The 18,011-nt window shown below is 51.9% G+C and overlaps 1 protein-coding gene across 1 annotated transcript in view; it reads left to right on the forward strand.

The window, feature by feature from the left end:
* The window catches only part of MECP2 (methyl-CpG binding protein 2), a 65,917-nt gene extending 49,479 nt beyond the window's left edge, over positions 1-16,438 (forward strand). Inside the window, exons 2-3 of the mRNA XM_087427668.1 lie at positions 6,224-6,574; positions 7,903-16,438. Coding sequence (XP_087283794.1) covers positions 6,224-6,574; positions 7,903-8,986 — 1,435 coding nt within the window. The 3' untranslated portion in view covers positions 8,987-16,438. The remainder of the gene's footprint in view (positions 1-6,223; positions 6,575-7,902) is intronic.
* Positions 16,439-18,011: the final 1,573 nt, after the last annotated feature.

Raw genomic sequence — 18,011 nt, forward strand, 5'->3', positions numbered from 1 at the left:
AAAAATAGGAATTGTTGTGGGAAAAACTGGGGTGGGGTAGACCATGCCAAATCTATATGATTTGGAAACCAGAGCTCACTAACAAAACCAATGACAATTCTGGTTAAAAGACAGAATGCTGGGGCACACTGAAGCCTGCATTGGCATTTGCACCCAGCGTCGCCATCAGCCGACCCTTTTTCACCATAGCCCCCAGATTTGTGCTTCCTCCCACACGTGCACAGATGAGTTGTTCTGTTGACATTAAAAGTCGGGTTCTAGGCAAGGCCACCTTCAGCAATGATTTTTTTTTAAACACGGGGAAATATCTTGACACCTTCATTCACACTCACAGCTTCACCATATAGAGAATAACACTGTGGTTCTTTGAGCCACTCAAAGAAGGCACTTCTGCAAGGTTTCCAGCTTTTTCTCTTAATGTGTTCGTGTAACATGAAGGCATTCTCTTTAATTGTTAGAAAGCTTGCCTGAAACTGCTTCACAATATTTCTATCAACCAGCACAGCTTCCAATTATATTGATGTCAGCTCCCCCTTTTTAAACCTGCTGCCACATTGGTGCTACGTGTGTTTTGCCATTCGAAGATTGGTTGCAGTCGTGGTTACATTGACTCCTAAGTACTTCAGTGTGGCTTTCCGAAGAGCATCCAGTACAGTTCCAACACTAAGGAAGTTTAGCGTCGAGCTAACATGGAGCCATGTTCACATTCCCTAAATACCCCATTACTGCCCCTTTTTAGCACCTTTGAGCCCCGGAGTCAGTCACCCCGTCTCTTTGGTCTCCTTTAACCAGGGGCAGTCCCCAGCCCTGTTCTTTCATGCCGCAGGCTGTTTTGAAGAGCCCAGGCCCACTGTTGTGTGGAATGCCCTTGTCTTTGGACTCATCCAGTTGTTTTCCTCATGGCCTCAGTTACCCCTTCCTGCAGGATGGGGCGGCACTTCAGCAGGCTGGCCATGGTCGGTGGTACTGTTTGATCACTTGTTAAGGGGGTGCCTGCCAGATTTCTCTGCAGAACAGGACCCTTACCTTCCTTCCCTTACTCCTTAACCTGTGTATTCCTTACTTTCTTCCCAGCTTGTAATTGCAGTAAGACATTTTAAACACCGTCTTCTATAGCATCTTCTAGAAGATGTTCAGTCCAGCATTTTTAGTAGTTTCAGCAGGAGGAGTGTCTGTGGACCCGACCACCTTATTGCTGGAAGCCAATCCGTGGAAGCCTGGAACCTGTCCTCCCAGTGTAACCATCCTCCATACTGCTGTTCCCGTGACCTTTCCCTCCCCATCACTGTAGACGTCACTGTCTGCGCTCCTGGGCGTGCATGACAGCAAGGTCTTCAGTGCCTGCCTTAGCCTCATCTCCTGCCAACCCCTACCCAGCAGTGCCCAGCATGCTGCTGGTTGCACCCAAACTCATCATTTATTCACTTACTGAAAGCCTGCTTGCTTTGGGTGCAAAGTTAGCCCCTGTTCCTTGAAGCTAATGGCCAGAGGGATACAGCCATCAAAAGAAGCAAAGGTAGCATAGCATTTGGGTTGTGACTGTCACTTGGCACATGATTATTAAGTGCTACTCCTGTGCCTTGCACTGTGCGTTCAGCAGGGAGATGACAGTAAAGAAGGCACGTACCGTCTGGGGAGGTTGGCCCACACGGTAGTGTAGTTGAAGTACACTGGGGAGCATAGGGTGCTCCTGCTCATGGGAGTGGGGAGGCAGGAGCAGGGAAGGCTTCTCAGAAGTGTGGTCTTAACCCAAGATGGGAGAGAGGGCTGGTCCAGAGCCACTGGTTACACAGGATGAGCATCGTTAGTCACTTCTTCCTCTAGGGAGGAGCGTCACAGTGGTGATGGGACAGGCTGTTGATATTGCTGCCTCTGTTCATCTGGTGTTGCCTGCCCTGAGCCCTCCTTGCTGGCCTGTGGAACTCCTCATCAGCCCTAAAATCCCATCTCAGGCCTTCCTCCTGCAGGGAATTTCAGTCTCTGGGCTTCCCCTGTGCCTGAAACAGGGGAAGGTGTCACTATTACATTGTTATCTCTTTGTCCCCCCACTGAACTGGGAGCTCTTGAAGACTGAAGAATGATGCTAATTTCACCCTGGCATCTCAGCCCCTAGCAGAGTCTGGCTTAGGGCAGGGACAGTCTATGAACACACGTGGATTCAACCATGACCTCAGACAAGTCCTCTTGTCTAGTTGTACTTCCTTTTCTTTTCATCTGTAATGCTGAAGAGTTGAACTTGTGAACTAGGTGTTCAGTTCTCCTTATACTCATTTCAAGATTGTGTGTGCATGTGCGCATGTGTGTGTACATATGTGTACACATGCACATACATATGGTCTGATTAGAGGGAGGACGAAGAGGGCTGCTTGGTTTCTTTGAAAAAGTGTGTGTTTCAACAAACCCCTTAAACCTCCTGGCGCGCGGGGCCATGGGGAGTTGCCTAGCACCCCAGCCTGGCCTCCCTTCCTCAGGTCACCCTGGGACTGAGCAGGCAGCTGGGCCAAGGGTAAACTCATTTAGGTTACCTGTTCTGCACCATTTTTACCTCCACTTCACACCCAGCAGAATGGCTTCCAGGTTTCTTTGTGGGTTTTTGTTATTTAAGTAGAGAAGGAGCAGTCAGAAAATAAAGTAACAAACAGCTATGTGCCCCTCAATGCACAGAATTGAAAATCACCGTATTGTCCTAGTTGCTTCAAGTAATTTAAATTTAAAAGAACTAGAATATTACAGATAAAGACCCTTTTATTCCTCATCTTCAGTGCTAGTAAAAGTTCATTTATTGTATACTTAGAAATGGTTAAAAAGGTAAATTTTATGTTCTGTATATTTTATCACAATAAAAAACCTGAAACCCCAAACAGTTCATTTAGACTCAAGTCAGAGTCTGGGCACAGCTGAGTCTCCTCGCTTTCTAGCTAGTAGCCGAAGAACTATGTTCCACTCTCCTTGAACTTCTGACTGTGGATGTGGCTATAACCCCCACCCACTCCTGGCCCAGGCTTCCCCATCCTCATTCAGTGGCACCGTCATCCCCCCAGGTTTGGCTGTGGTCCTTAACTTGTCCCGGCCCCTCACCCCCACATTTGTCTGGCGGCCAGCTCTGTTGCTCCCCATCCTGGTCACATCCCAAATCTTCTGCTGTCCCCACCCTGGGCCACGCCAAGACCACTGCAAGAGGCTTCTCACGGGTCCTCCCTGCTTTCTTCTTGACTGTTCTCCACACAGCGACTAGAGTGGTCCTTTGAAGATAAGAGCCCTCGTCTCCATCCCCCGCTCGAAGCTCCCCAGTAGCTTCCTGTGACACTCGGAATAAAACCCAAGAAAGCCCTCCACATCCCCGCTTGAGGCCTCTCTGCTGCCTGGAACCTTCTTCCCCCAACACAGCCACATGGCTTGCCCCCTCACTTCCTTTAGGTCTTTCATTTTTCTTCCAGTGTCACCATATGGATTTTTTTCTTCAATGTGTTCTGATCAGTTCATTCTTTTAGACGCTCACCTGGTCACAGCCTTGCCCAGTGCAAGGGGCCCTTTGACTCTCCCTGCTAGCTTCCAAGCACTCCCTCGCCTTCCACCCCCACTTCTCCCCGGGGCCTGATGCCCTTCCGCAGACTCGAGGCTTATTCCCTGTCCCTGATGTGCCATCACTGGCCTTAGAATATGTCCCACCCGCGGAGTACAGAGCATTGCAGTCAGAGGTATTTGAAGTAAATCTTTTCTATGTGGTATGTTATCAACTTGATATACAGTTCAATTCCTTTGTTTCTGTTTGCATTCAATGTAGTGGAGTTTTGTTCCCTTTTGTTTTTGTTTTGGTTTTGGTTATGTAAACTTATACATGATTCAGAAGTTTAAATTACACTCCAGCATACCCAGAGAGGTCTCGCCCAGCGCCTGTACCTTACCTTGTTTCCACCTACCTTGTGCTGGGGACCAGTTCCATTAGCTTCTGCTGTATGCTTCCTAAAGTTCCATTCTTCCTCACAGAAAAGGCAGCCTACAATACACATTTTTCACCTCATGGTAGATCCTGGGGATCACTCCGCAGCATTGCAGGGCTCTCTTGCTTAGTCCCTTCTCTGGCTGCACAGCTCTCCATGGTGTGGGCGTGCTGTCGTCCAGTCAACAGGTCCCTGATGGTGGCTATCTTGAGTTGTCTGCAATCTTGGGCTAGTAAAAATAATGCTGTCACAAATAACATCATGCGTCTTTTGTTTTGCATTTATAGAGGTGTCTCTTCAGGGTTAATTTCTAGAAGGAATTGCCCTAGATGGCCTCAACACCCTTGACTGTATCTAAGAGGCATTCCTGGGGCGTGTAGTTTGTACTTGACCTTCCGGTGGTTGAAGCATTTGGGGACTACAGATGACAGTTCTGAAGAAGCCAGACCTTTTCCATTGGTGTGGTGGTTTCTCTGACTCCAGGACTGTCCAGGTTCCAAGGAGCAACCCTGGCCTTCAGCAGTCCCCTGTGGACTATGTGGAAGTAGTGATTCCAGTCTGTTTACTGCTCTGCTGCTGGCAGGCTCCTCTTCTCCTCTCCGTGACAGTGGGCGGCAGGCCACACCGAGCTTCTCAGGGTTCTTCCTCATTTCCCATTGAGAAGCTAAGACTGGGAGAAACAGGTTAGGGACGCTCGCTTTACAAAAGCGAGAAAAGGTCTCCTGTAGGTCGTGAGCTGAATCTGGGAGATCTCGGCAGCCATGCTCGGGGCACTCAACTGCTGAAGGAAAATCTAGGATAGGGAGGAACTCGGGTGAGCCTCAGGTGGGCTGGGACACACCCTCACCACAACCTGTCTCCCCACGCGTGACCTGAGCTGTTCAGGAAAGGCGTGTCCTCATGGTGCCAAGTGAGTCCTGGTGCTAACCTGCCTTCAGTGACTTACCCACATCATTTGAGTCTCGTTTCCACTGCACACCATGGTGCTTTCACTGAAGTCTCCACAGTGTGGACGAGAAGGGAAGTCACTTGGGGTAGACCAGCCACGAGGCAGTGAACCAGTGCTGACATGAGCCACGTGGAACAGGGCAGCTCTAGGGCTTGGATACAGAGGACAGGAATAGTCTTGCTCTTTTCCAGAATGAACTGCCAACTGAGGGACTGGCAGGTGGCTGATTCCAAGCCCACGATTCTTCTGTCCAAGCCTCCCCTGGCTCGGGTTGTGTTCTTGCCCTCTTAGCCTAGCCACAAGGGCATCATGCCCAGACTCTGATCCTAGGGTCCAGGGCCTCACAGTGATCATTTCTGAAGTGCACGAGGACGGGACCATACCAGATGGAACTGAAGAATAGGGAAAGAGTTACTCTGTCAGTGTGAAAGAATGGGGAGGCCCCTGCCCTTGAATGGGGAGGGTGCTCTTCTGCGCCTTTCTCCTGGCTCTTCCCTCTCATTGGCCAAGGCTGTGCGTTGTAAGGGAGCATCTGGTGATAAAGGCTCATCTGACCTGGGATCGCTTCTCTTCCCATGGCAGAACCCTGGGCAATGGTTTCCGGTTGCCTGAGTTAGCCAGTATTTATATAGTGCCTTTGTGACTTTTCTCCCTCTGGAGTGTTGGTACCCATTGTCAAGATGAGGAAATTGAGGCACGGGACATTGAGGTCACTTGCTCAGGTCCATGTTTGGAAATGGCAGAGTCAAGATTTGAGTTCAGGTAGTGCTTGGCTGTGTTCCCGTCAGCAAGTTGTACTGTGCCCCACGGCTGTTTTTTATTGAGCACACATTTGAGAAAACCCAAAATACAGAAGCTATAGTAACAGCCAAGCCAGGCCTTCGTGAAGAGGAGCCCCCACCCCATTTTGGGTGGGCACCTCCCTCTCCAGCAGTTGAGGTTGTCTTATCAGCCATCAAGCCCAGAAGCCCTCGGGCACAGCTCATAAAGTGGCCTCTGCCAAGGCAGCGTGCTGAGAAGCCACATGGTGTTTCTACTCAGAAAAATGCTATCTGTGCAGGCCGCTCACTGTCCTGCACAATAGGAGTGGGACTCAGGGCAGCAGGACTTGGGGTGGCCACAGTGCAGGCAGTGGGCCACCACCAGCAGCAGCCCAAAGCCTCTAAAGGAACCTGTGAATGGGAATGGCATCAGGATCTGGGTGTGTATTGGCAGGGCAGCCCCATCTTTTGGGGCCCTGCCTGTGCTGGGGTTCCCTGAACCTGCCTTTGCTCCCTCTTTCTGCAAACCAGTGTGTTCTCTGTGATACTAACATACTTGTTTAACACTTCAGGGAAGAAAAGTCAGAAGACCAGGATCTCCAGGGCCTCAAGGACAAACCCCTGAAGTTTAAAAAAGTGAAGAAGGATAAGAAAGAAGACAAAGAGGGCAAGCATGAGCCCCTACAGCCGCCAGCCCACCATTCTGCTGAGCCAGCAGAGGCAGGCAAAGCGGAGACCTCAGAAGGGTCGGGCTCAGCCCCAGCTGTCCCGGAAGCTTCTGCCTCCCCCAAACAGCGGCGCTCCATCATTCGAGACCGGGGACCCATGTATGATGACCCCACTCTGCCTGAAGGTTGGACCCGAAAGCTTAAGCAAAGGAAATCTGGCCGTTCCGCTGGGAAGTATGATGTGTATCTGATCAAGTAAGTAAGGGCACCTCCTGTCTCTGCAGAGCGGGGTGGGCTGGGGGCGGGGACAGGCACTAAGAAACTGATGCTGGTCAGTGATCAGGAAAAGGTGTGTGCGTAATCGCACCTTGGCTCAGGGGGGCTTCACCAGTGAACACCGCTTGCAGGTACACCCACGTATGCTTGGAATGGGTACGGAGGTCCCTGCCCTGAGTGAGAGAAATGTGCACAGAGTAGCAGGGTGTGACTTTACCCAGCCAGCCCTTGAGGCCTTGTCTGGAGATGGAATAGCAGTAGGGGCTACCCAGGGCCACAGTAAGCATGCCAGGAAAGGTCACCTGGGAAGCACTGAGGACACAAGGCCCTGCCTAGGCTGGGCCCGGAGGCCACGGGGCCTGCTGTGCATAGTGGCCTGTGCTTGGGAGGCAAGTGGAGCTCCCTGGAGTTCCTGCCGTTTCCCAGCTGGAGAACATCCAGCCAAGGGGCTCTTCTCAGAGTCTGTTAACCTCTTCTTCCTGGGAGAGTCATTCTGTGACATTGCTTCATGAACCAGAAGAAATAGGAGTTCATAGGGCTCAGTCCACTCTGAATCGTGTTGGGAAAGGTGGGCTCTCTGACAGGGCCTCTGGGGAGAGATATAAACAGGCTCCATGTGCCTTTCCAACCGTCCCTTTTGCGTTTGTCCAGCTTTGGGCTGGTCGCCAGGCATTTTCTATTGAAACAGAGTAACTTCCAAGCCAGAGCTTCAGAGGAGGAGTGAAAAAGTACATTTCAGGTCTTCCCCTTAGATGATCCTGAAAAGGTTAGCAGTTTTCAAAGGACATTTGTAGACAGCTTCGTTTGATTCCAGCAACTCTGAGAAGGTTGAGCAAAGCATTATCTGTTGATAGGTGAGGAAACCAAGTCCCAAAGAAGTTAAGCCACATGCCCAAGTTCAGCCAGCAGGATGGGCCCAGCCTGACGGCTAGACTAAACAGGGTCCCTGGGCCAGACCCCACTGGGGGCCAAAGGAAGGGACTCAGTGACAGGTGGGTCCTTGGGGGCATCCAGGTGACAGCTGTGGGGCACCCGGCACCAAGCTGTTCTGGCATCAGAGCAGGCTGTGTAGGCGCCAACTGCTCCCTGGCGGCCCAGTTACTTCAGGTATAACCAGGGCTGGCCCCCTCTCCTTTTAGCTCATCTTGGTTTCTCTTAAATGTGACTCTTGTTCATTAGTGTCATCAATGGCATGTCAGTTGAGAACGTCTTCTGTCAGTTCATCACCATCTTCTGCTCTGCCCCATCTCCGACATTGCTGTGGAAGTTTCTCATCATTCTTTGTGTCTTTCCATTTGTTCCCACAGTCCCCAGGGAAAAGCCTTTCGCTCTAAAGTGGAGTTGATTGCGTACTTCGAAAAGGTAGGCGACACCTCCCTGGACCCTAATGATTTTGACTTCACGGTAACTGGGAGAGGGAGCCCCTCCCGGCGAGAGCAGAAACCACCTAAGAAGCCCAAATCTCCCAAAGCTCCAGGAACTGGCAGAGGTCGGGGACGCCCCAAAGGGAGCGGCACCACGAGACCCAAGGCGGCAGCATCCGAGGGCGTGCAGGTGAAAAGGGTCCTGGAGAAAAGTCCCGGGAAGCTGCTCGTCAAGATGCCTTTTCAAGCTTCACCTGGGAGCAAGGCTGAAGGGGGTGGGGCTACCACATCGGCCCAGGTCATGGTTATCAAACGCCCTGGCAGGAAGCGGAAGGCTGAGGCAGACCCCCAGGCCATTCCCAAGAAACGGGGCCGAAAGCCAGGCAGTGTGGTGGCAGCCGCTACCGCCGAGGCCAAGAAGAAAGCCGTGAAGGAGTCTTCCATCCGGTCCGTGCAGGAGACTGTGCTCCCCATCAAGAAGCGCAAGACCCGGGAGACAGTCAGCATTGAAGTGAAGGAGGTGGTGAAGCCCCTGCTGGTGTCCACCCTCGGCGAGAAGAGCGGGAAGGGACTGAAGACCTGCAAGAGCCCTGGGCGGAAAAGCAAGGAGAGCAGCCCCAAGGGGCGCAGCAGCAGCGCCTCTTCACCCCCCAAGAAGGAGCATCACCACCACCACCACCACGCAGAGCCCCCGAGGGCACCCGCGCCGCTGCTCCCGCCCCTGCCTCTGCCCCCGCCCGAGCCCCAGAGCTCTGAGGACCCCGCCAGCCCCCCTGAGCCCCAGGACTTGAGCAGCAGTGTCTGCAAAGAGGAGAAGATGCCGAGAGGAGGCTCGCTGGAGAGCGATGGCTGCCCTAAGGAGCCAGCTAAGACTCAGCCCGCGGTTGCGACCGCCGCCACGGCCGCAGAAAAGTACAAACACCGAGGGGAGGGAGAGCGCAAAGACATTGTTTCATCCTCCATGCCAAGGCCAAACAGAGAGGAGCCTGTGGACAGCCGGACGCCCGTGACCGAGAGAGTTAGCTGACTTTACGCAGAGCGGATTGCAAAGCAAACCAACAAGAATAAAGGCAGCTGTTGTCTCTTCTCCTTATGGGTAGGGCTCTGACAAAGCTTCCCGATTAACTGAAATAAAAAATATTTTTTTTTCTTTCAGTAAACTTAGAGTTTCGTGGCTTCAGGGTGGGAGTAGTTGGAGCATTGGGGATGTTTTTCTTACCGACAAGCACAGTCAGGTTGAAGACCTAACCAGGGCCAGAAGTAGCTTTGCACTTTTCTAAACTAGGCTCCTTCAACAAGGCTTGCTGCAGATACTACTGACCAGACAAGCTGTTGACCAGGCTTCTTAGGGTACGCCTGCACCTCCCCTCCCATCCAGACCTCCCCCCATGTGGTCCTTAGGGACAGAGAGCAGTTGAGAGGACACTCCCATTTTCGGTGCCATTGGCGCCCCAATTTCAGCTCTCCTCTCCCCCACCCTGCTTCAGCCCCAGCTCCCCCACCTGCCCCAATCTCACCCAGTTTGGGACAGGGAGGTGTGAGACAGGCAGGAGAGACAGTTGGGTTCTTTAGAGAAAAAGATGGAGATGGCCAGTGCCTATGGTCCATGTGATCCCACCCATGGTGGCACAAATCTGGCCCCACACCAGCCCCAATCCAAAACCGACAAGGACATTTCACAGGACAGGGAAATAGCACCTGTTCGCTCAAGTTCTGGCATGGCTAGGAGGGAGTTGTCCTTTGAGCTGCTGGGTGTAGACTGGCCTGAGCCAGAGGAGAGGATGGCCCAGGGCCATCCTCCAGTGGGTGGCGCTAGAGAGAGGCCATGCAGGCAGCAGGACAAGGCAGAGGCAGGCTGGCTCGGCAGAGCGCAGCGCAGCGGGGCAGGAGGGATTCCTGTTCTCCCAGAGCAGTCTGTGACTGGTAGGTAGAGGCTTAGTGGACGGGTGGGGGGCCAGGGGGAAGGAGGGAAAAACGTTCTTCCAAAACTTTCCAATTCTACTCCTTTAGGGACAGCTTAGAACTATTTGCACTATTGAGTCTTCATGTTCCCACTTCAAAACAAACATGCTCTGAGAGCAAGCTGGTTTGAATCGGTGACACTTTGTCCCTCAAGCCACCAGAAGTGATGGTGTTTAGAACTACCTGGATCTGTATATAGCTGCGCTTGTTTTAAAGTGGGCTCAGCACATAGGGTTCCCACGAAGCTCCGAAACTCTAAGTGTTTGCTGCAATTTTATAAGGACTTCCTGATTGGTTTCTCTTCTCTCCATCCATTTCTGCCTTCTTTCATTTCATCTTTTCATTTCTTCCCCTCCTCCTCCCTCCTTGGTCATCCCTTCTGTTCCAGGCAGCTGCAGTGCCCAACTGTACCCTGAGCCGACGCTGGTCAGCTCAGCCCCCCAGAACTCACCCTGCCCTTGGCCTTGCTGCCCACTAGCCCCAGCCCCACCCCCACTCCCTTCGGAGCCCTGAGGAAGCCCTGGCCTCTGCTGAGTCCACCTGGCCCCTAGTACCTCAGCCTCTCTGAAGGGCAAGAGAGCAGCAAGGTCTTGCTCTCCTAGGGAGCCCCCTTCCCTGGTCAGACCCCGGACACTGGGCCTTCTCAACCTTCCACTCGAGAGAAGCGGGTGGGAGAAGGTGAGCCGGATTTGGATTTGGGAGCCTAGGACAGCACGGAGGCCTGCTGTGGCCTGCCGGAGTCATTGAGTGGCCCAGCCCTGACCTTGGCCTCTACCAGGCCTGGCTAGCACAGTGCAGTGCAACAGGGCAACAGGTGGAACAAATGTAGACGCCCCCAGAGCTGAGCTGGGACCAGAGCCTAGGCCCCCAGCCCCTCTGCTCCTCCATTAACCATGAGTTCTTTTCTAATGGAAAACATTTGGCTTTTGCTTGCTGGAGGCTATGTGGGGCCAGGACATCACAACTTTCCACTTTCGCGCCAGGGCTGTGGTGTGGGGGCTTAGAGGCTTGGGTTTGCTGTGGGGTGTTAATCAATCAGTTTTCATTTGGGATCCCATCCTTTCAACCTCTGTTCAGGAAGTCCTTATCTAGCTGCATATCTTCATCATATTGGTATATCCTTTTCTGTGTTTACAGAGATGTCTCTTATATCTAAATCTGTCCAACTGAGAAGTACCTTATCAAAGTAGCAAATGAGACAGCAGTCTTATGCTTCCAGAAACACCCACAAGCACGTCCCATGTGAGCTGCTGCCATGAACTGTCAAGTGTGTGTTGTCTCGTGTATTTCAGTTATTGTCCCCTGGCTTCCTTACTGCGGCATAACCATGAAGGAGTGGAACATCTTAGAAACTGTCTAGCACTTCCTTGCCAGTCCTTAGTGATCAGGAACCATAGTTGACAGTTCCAATCAGTAGCTTAAGAAAAACTGTCTGTCTCTTCCAGAATGGTTAGAAGCAAGGGAGTTTGCCCTGTTCTGTTTGTAGAGTCAGAGTCGGCCTTTCTGGCATTTTTGTATCCATCTCCTTATGCTGCAAAAGCAAGTCCCGCAGCCAGACTCCTGCTGCTGCCAACCCCCTGGGCTTCACTTCTGACTCCTCTCCAGGAAGGGAAGCAGGGTCAGAAGGGCTGAGTCCTTCGGGACCCCTCTTCCTCCAAGGACAAAAGGCTCCTGACCCCACAGTGGCCTCACACTCCCAGCACCCCCAAAGGACGCCTATCCACACGAGCATGGCATCTGGCCAGCTTGTCGTGGAGACCTGTCCATTTTGGTCAGTCAGATTTTTATGCATTACACTTAGTCCAGTGAAATGTGGCTCCTGGGACCAGTGTCAGGAGCCGGCTTCCCCATCGGCTCAGTACCATCTGGTCCTGGGAAGAGGAGTGTGGGGCCCACCAGGCCCCGCTTTCGCCCATGACAGTTCATTCAGGGGCTGACTAGGCATTGGTGGTCAAGAGCACAGCATTTCAAGTCTCATTTTCTTTCAGTTCGGCCCAACCTGCAGCCCCTTGCTCCCCAGCTTCTTCCCCTGCAATTCCAAAGCTGCAGGTGGTGTCTGAGGCTCCTTAGGGTTTTCTCTCTTTTCCCCCTTCTTCCACACTTCCTCCTCTTCCCCAAAGAAAAAGCATCACAAGTGAGTCACCTTTAAACAGGCCACTTTGGCAATTTGTTGCCCTGGCATGCAGGGGCCCTGCGGCTCCCATGCCACCCCTGTCCTAAGCCGTGGGATTCTCACCAGCTGTGTCTGGCCCAGTTTGGGGGTGTGACCTCGATTTCATGTGTACTTGAACAGCACGAAGATTGGGGGGGCATCTTTTAGGGACTGTGTGAATACAGGAATTGACTGACAGCTTTCAGATACCCATGGGACTAGATCACAGAGTCATGTTCAGTCTCCCTGACCCTCGTTCTAGTTGTTAGTTACTACCTCCTCTCCCGACAGGGTTCTGTATGTTCTCCAGTTCCTCCCACGATGCCCAGCCCAGCCCAGCCCAGCCCTGCCCGTTGGTGGGCTTGTCCTAACCAGTAGAATTGCCTGCCTTGGACTGCAGTGAACTGGGGACACTGGGCCACAGCTAAGCTCTACTACAGCTCCCTTCTGCTGGTGCTGTATTCCCATATGAGAAGGCACAGGAGACACCTAGAAATGCCACATCCCTCAGTCCATTGGTGCCAAACTAGCCAAGGACCCCAGCCCCTCAGCTCCCTGAAAGGTGAAAGCCATAGTGGTAGCCCATGGATGCTGGCCACAGCCAGCACCTGGCTTCTACTCCTGAAGTAGTACTTCTACTTCTGTCCAAGGCAGGTGCGGACAACAGTCTGTTCAGTGGCGTCATTCCAGGCTAGAGGCCATGAGCGGTGGCATTGGGCCCTGGAGCAGCCCCAAGTTGTCACCTGCTCCTCTGCCCAGCTTGTCATTGCTGTGACTGTGATCGTGAAAGAGGGTATTGGCCAGAAACAAATTGCCACATTGGTGAGAAAGGAGTTTTCTTAGCTGACAGGACCTCTGGATTTGAAGTAATTTTCAGTAGGCAGCTCAAGCCTGGGAGGGAGCAGTGGGTATGAACTGAATCCACCAGGCGGGGCCGACTGGATCTCACGGAGCCCAAGTAGAGCCTGGCAGATGAGCTCTGTGCCCCTTTTTCAGAGCATTCCTGCCGGGCTCTCTGGGCTGACGGGGCCAGGAGAGGTCACAGGTACCAGTTCTTAGAGAACTTTGTGCATCCATTCCTAGCTGGTGTTGTTGCCCTGAGTTGTTTCCTGATGCAAATTTCATGCGCAGATTCTAGGACCGATGACCTAGACCTCGGGAAGCCAACTGTCTAGAGTCCTGTGGGCGTTTGCCTAGCCAGTCCCCCGAGCCCCAGCTGATGGCGCAGGGGGCAAGTGTGGCAGCGTCGCCAGGCCTGTGGGAGAGCCCCTGCTCCCGTGGCCCCACGGTCCCGCCATGCTGTGTTCCCACTCACTCTGCTCTCTGCAAGGGCCCCATCTTTGCTCCCCTGGTCAGTGAACTCATCCACAGAGGAGGGGTTTGTTGAGTCTCCATTTTTGTTTCTTTCTCTTTTAGATACTCTATCAATCTTTTCTTTACAAAAGGCATAGTCTCATTGTTACACACTGCTAGGATACTGCGTTCCCCCAGGGTCTAAAGTTACATATTAAAGGGGAAACAGTGAACATGGAATCCCATTCTCAACAATTCAGGAGGAAAACCTAGAAAACATTTGGCAGAAAATTACATTTCGATGTTTCTGAATGAATAAGAGCAAGCTTTTGCAAAAATGCTTATCTAAAAATACTTGGAGCTTGGTCTGGTGTGTGGTGAGGGCTTCAGGTGAAGGAGGATCCAGCCTGAAGCTGCTGAAGCTGAGGCTCCGGGCCATGCTGTCATTGGAGAGCCCAGCTCTCCTTGGGGAGCAGTCTCCAGGGACTTGGCTGCCTCCCTGTCCTGTGGGGTGGCCTGCCTGGTCCCAAAGCCGCAGGAGCCCAGCTCTCAGTGTGGGAAGTGGAGTGTTCACCAGTGACTCTGAAGGCCCGTGACGTTCTCACTACCCAGTATCACCTGCGTCTTGTTCCATTCTCATCTCGACAGAGCCTACCCAAGCACTGATTTGTCAGGAAAAAATGAGTTCTAACTAGGGCCCAGGCAACTAGGAAGGAGAGAGTGATGTCTCCCCTCAGCCTCTGCTTGTGGTGAAGCTGTCCGCTGAGGACATTCCCCTGCTCTGCTTGCCTTGGGGCCTGGAGGCTAGGGCCTAGGTGAAATGGCGCTCTTTTCTGAACTCGGAGGTGAGGACAGAGGCCTGAGCACTCACCGAGGTGTGTGCCCCCCTCACCCCTCACCCGCGAGAATCCCGGGGCAGAGGGAGGGCAGGTGTGAGGACAGGTGCCAGGCAGAGCCAAGACCCTCACAGGGAGAACTCTGGCCTTTGAGTTTCAGAACGTTTGGGAAACTTGCAGACTGCCTTGGCTCCCCTAGCTCCCCCTCTAGCTTGCCTTTTCTCAGGTCCTGCTCAGCAGCGAGGGAAAATGAGATGGAAAGACTGAGAGGTTTGCCTCCTGCCCACTGGTAGTCCCTCTCCCCGCAGTGTTTGTGTGTCAAGTGACAAAGCTGTTCTTCCTGGTGACGCTGAGTCTCTCCAGTACCTTATAGACTGTACACGTAGGCCTCCTTGGCCTTCTCTATCCTGGGCTTTTGCTTTTTAGCTTTGCTTTTAGTTTTTCTGTCCCTTTTATTTAATGTACCAACTAGACACACAAAGCAGTTGAATTTTTATATATATATCTGTATATTGCACAATTATAAACTCATTTTGCTTGTGGCTCCACACAAAAAAAAGACCTGTTAAAATTATACCTGTTGCTTAATTACAATACTTCTGATAACCATAGCATAGGACAAGGGAAAATAAAAAACAAACAAAAAAAAAAAACCAAAAAAAAAAAACACAAAAAACAGAAAAGACAGATCTGTCTGCTGGTCACTTCTTCTGTCCAAGCAGATCCGTGGTCTTTCCTTGCTTCTTTCAAGGGCTTCCCTGTGCCAAGCGAAGGAGGCTCCAGGCTGCACCGAGTTTCGCACTGTTTCTCCTGTGCTTGTGACAGAGGTCCCAGGATGCTGGTGCAGGACAGTTCACCTCAATGGGTGGGTGCAAGAGCGCTCCCTTGCTCTGGCGAAGTCTGGAATGTAGTTGGCACCGCCTGGTCCCCTTCCACCTCTGGGTGGCGCAGCTGGAGTCCACAGGGGTGGCTTGACCCCCCCCCACCCCTTCTGATGATGTGGTCAGAGTGATCATGTGTGGAGAGTCGGCTCAGAAGGCCTCCCCACCAGTGGGGCTCCCACTTTGCCGAGTCCAGGGGCTGGAGGGGAGATGGGAGGCCTGTCGTGTCTCTGAATGTGTGAGCCACACCAGGTAGAACACCAGGGACCCAGAACCACATATGAGAGTCCAGTGGGTCCCTTCCAGGAGGTAGCGAAGACTCCAGAAACGTCCGTTTCTCTTCTCTCCCATCCTATGAGTAATTGCATTTGCTTTTGTAATTCTTAATGAGCAATATCTGCTAGAGAGTTTAGCTGTAACAGTTCTTTTTGATCGTTTTTTTAAGTAATTAAAAACACCAAAAAAAAAATCCAGAAACTTGTTCTTCCAAAGCAGAGAGCATTATAATCACCAGGGCCAAAAGCTTCCCTCCCTGAGTCATTACTTCTTCTGAGGCCTGAATCCAAGAGAGAAAGCTCATAGGCCCTTTGGGTGGCCGGGCTGCCCTCGGGCCCCTCGGAGGACCTGGGCTGGGGCAGCCTCTGGGCCTGCTCCTGGGCCCGCTCCAGTCTGCGTTCAGTATTAGCTTAGTGGTGGGTCACGACGTCCTTTCCCACCCAGCCTGGGATGGGGGCAGAGGAGACAGGGAGGCCATTGCCTCTGATGTTTGGTCACTAACAGATGGGTGTCCGCATGTGTCCACGTGCGTGCTGTCTGACTGAAATCTGAAATCAGTGCCCAAGTTAGCCTCACCCTGTGACCTCTCGCCCCGCCTGAACAGAGCGGGGCCCACCCAGTTCAGTGTTTCTGGGGAGCTGGACGGTGGAGTGCAAAAGGCTTGCAGAACTCGAAGCCTGCTCCTTCCCTTGCTACCAAGGCCTCCTTTTCCGTTTGATTTGTCACTGCTTCAATCAATAACAGCCACTCCAGAGTCAGTAGTTGATGAATATATGACCAAATATCACCAGGACTGTTACTCAATGTGTGCCGAGCCCGTTCCTCGCACTGGGCTCCCGTGTACCCGGACACTGTAACGTGTGCTGTGTTTGCTCTCCTCCCTCCTTCCTCGCCCTCCCCTTGTCGTTCTGGGGGTTTTCTGTTTGGGTTTGGTTTGGTTTTTATTTCTCCTTTTGTGTTCCAAACATTGAGGTTCTCTCTACTGGTCCTCTTAACTGTGGTGTTGAGGCTTATATTTGTGTAATTTTTGGTGGGTGAAAGGAACTTTGCTAAGTAAATCTCTTCTGTGTTTGAACTGGTCTGTATTGTAACCATGTTTAAAGTAATTGTTCCAGAGACAAATGCTTCTAGACACCTTTTCTTTACAAACAAAAGAATTCGGAGGGAGGGGATGGTGACCAAGATGAGAGGGGCTGTCCTTTTTCCCCAGGAGGGGAGATCTGAAGATGACCCCTGCCCCAATCAGCCCAAAGCCACCAGAAGAAGTGAAGCCCAAGCCGACGGACCGAATAGCTGATGTGTTAACATTTTCAAAGTCAGAGCAAAACCAGGTTTTGTTCCACCTTGTGGATTCTTTTGCCTTTTTTTCACCCCTGCGATGATTAGCATCATCGCTATTTTTAAGGACTCACAAGGTTGAGGTTCCTGCAAGGGGAGCCAGGGCGGGGTGTGAGCAGAGCAGACCTCGCCTCCGTGGGAGGAGGATGGAGTGGGCCTGAGCCGTGTGGCTCAAAGGGTGGGCATCTCCCTGGAGGCCTCCACTGTGGCCACAGGTCAGGTATATGTTGACAGGGCAGATTGGCCACTCTCCACCTGACACAGCTCTTCCTGGACAGGACAGGTGGTGGGCATTACGGTCTAGGACACCTCCATCACATCCCACCCTGTCCACAGTGCACAACACTCATGTGACCTCTTGATCCCACCATCAGGGCAGTAAGATAACGGTGGAGGAGGTGCGCTCTCTTTGCTGTCATCTAATCCCCAGCAAAATTTGGATGTGAGAAAGCCCTTTCCCTTTCCATGCCAAAACCAGATCCTTCTCAGAAAAGCTGTTACCCCCACCAGACATTGTTTTGGGCTCACGCAACAGGGACAAATGTGTGCTCCCTTAGTGCCCAGTGGCACCTCCTCTGAAAGGCGAGGACAGTGCTGACTGTAGTGACCATTTGTACATGGGGTTCAGTAGCAGAAAGACCCAGGCAGGGTGGCTGTCCCCTCCAGAGTCGCAGTGACAACAGGCCGCCCTGTGCAGAGGGAGCCGGCTCCAGCCCGGAAGCCCGGCTGACTGTGGGAGAGGTGTGCACGGGGCGCTGGGAGCCGCCCAGGACAGACTTGGCTGGAGATGTCTCGAAAAGCCCTCTATTGATCGCATTCACCTTCAGTTTTTGTGTTTTGGGACAATTACTTTAGAAAATAAGTAGGTCGTTTTAAAAACAAAAAATATTGATTGCTTTTTTGTAGTGTTCAAAAAAAGGTTCTTTGTGTATAGCCAAATGACTGAAAGCACTGATATATTTAAAAACAAAGGCAATTTATTAAGGAAATTTGTACCATTTCAGTAAACCTGTCTGAATGTACCTGTATACGTTTCAAAACACCCCCCACTGAATCCCTGTAACCTATTTATTATATAAAGAGTTTGCCTTATAAATTTACATAAAAATGTCCGTTTGTGTCTTTTGTTGTAAAATCAAGTGATTTTTTTCATAAGGTTCTTTTACTATTTGAAAAGATGGGCAGCACGCAGTTTTATTTTATTTTTGTAAGTTTTTTAATACGTGTGAAAGCAAAGAATACTCAGCATGCCTTTCTAAGTGATGCGTTTGCACCTTTTGTTGGGAAGTACTGTATCCTGTGCTGTTAGCATTC

Source organism: Ceratotherium simum, chromosome X (genome assembly GCF_057802395.1).
Source record: "Ceratotherium simum simum isolate JZ-2026a chromosome X, ASM5780239v1, whole genome shotgun sequence".
NCBI classification, from domain to species: Eukaryota; Metazoa; Chordata; class Mammalia; order Perissodactyla; family Rhinocerotidae; genus Ceratotherium; species Ceratotherium simum.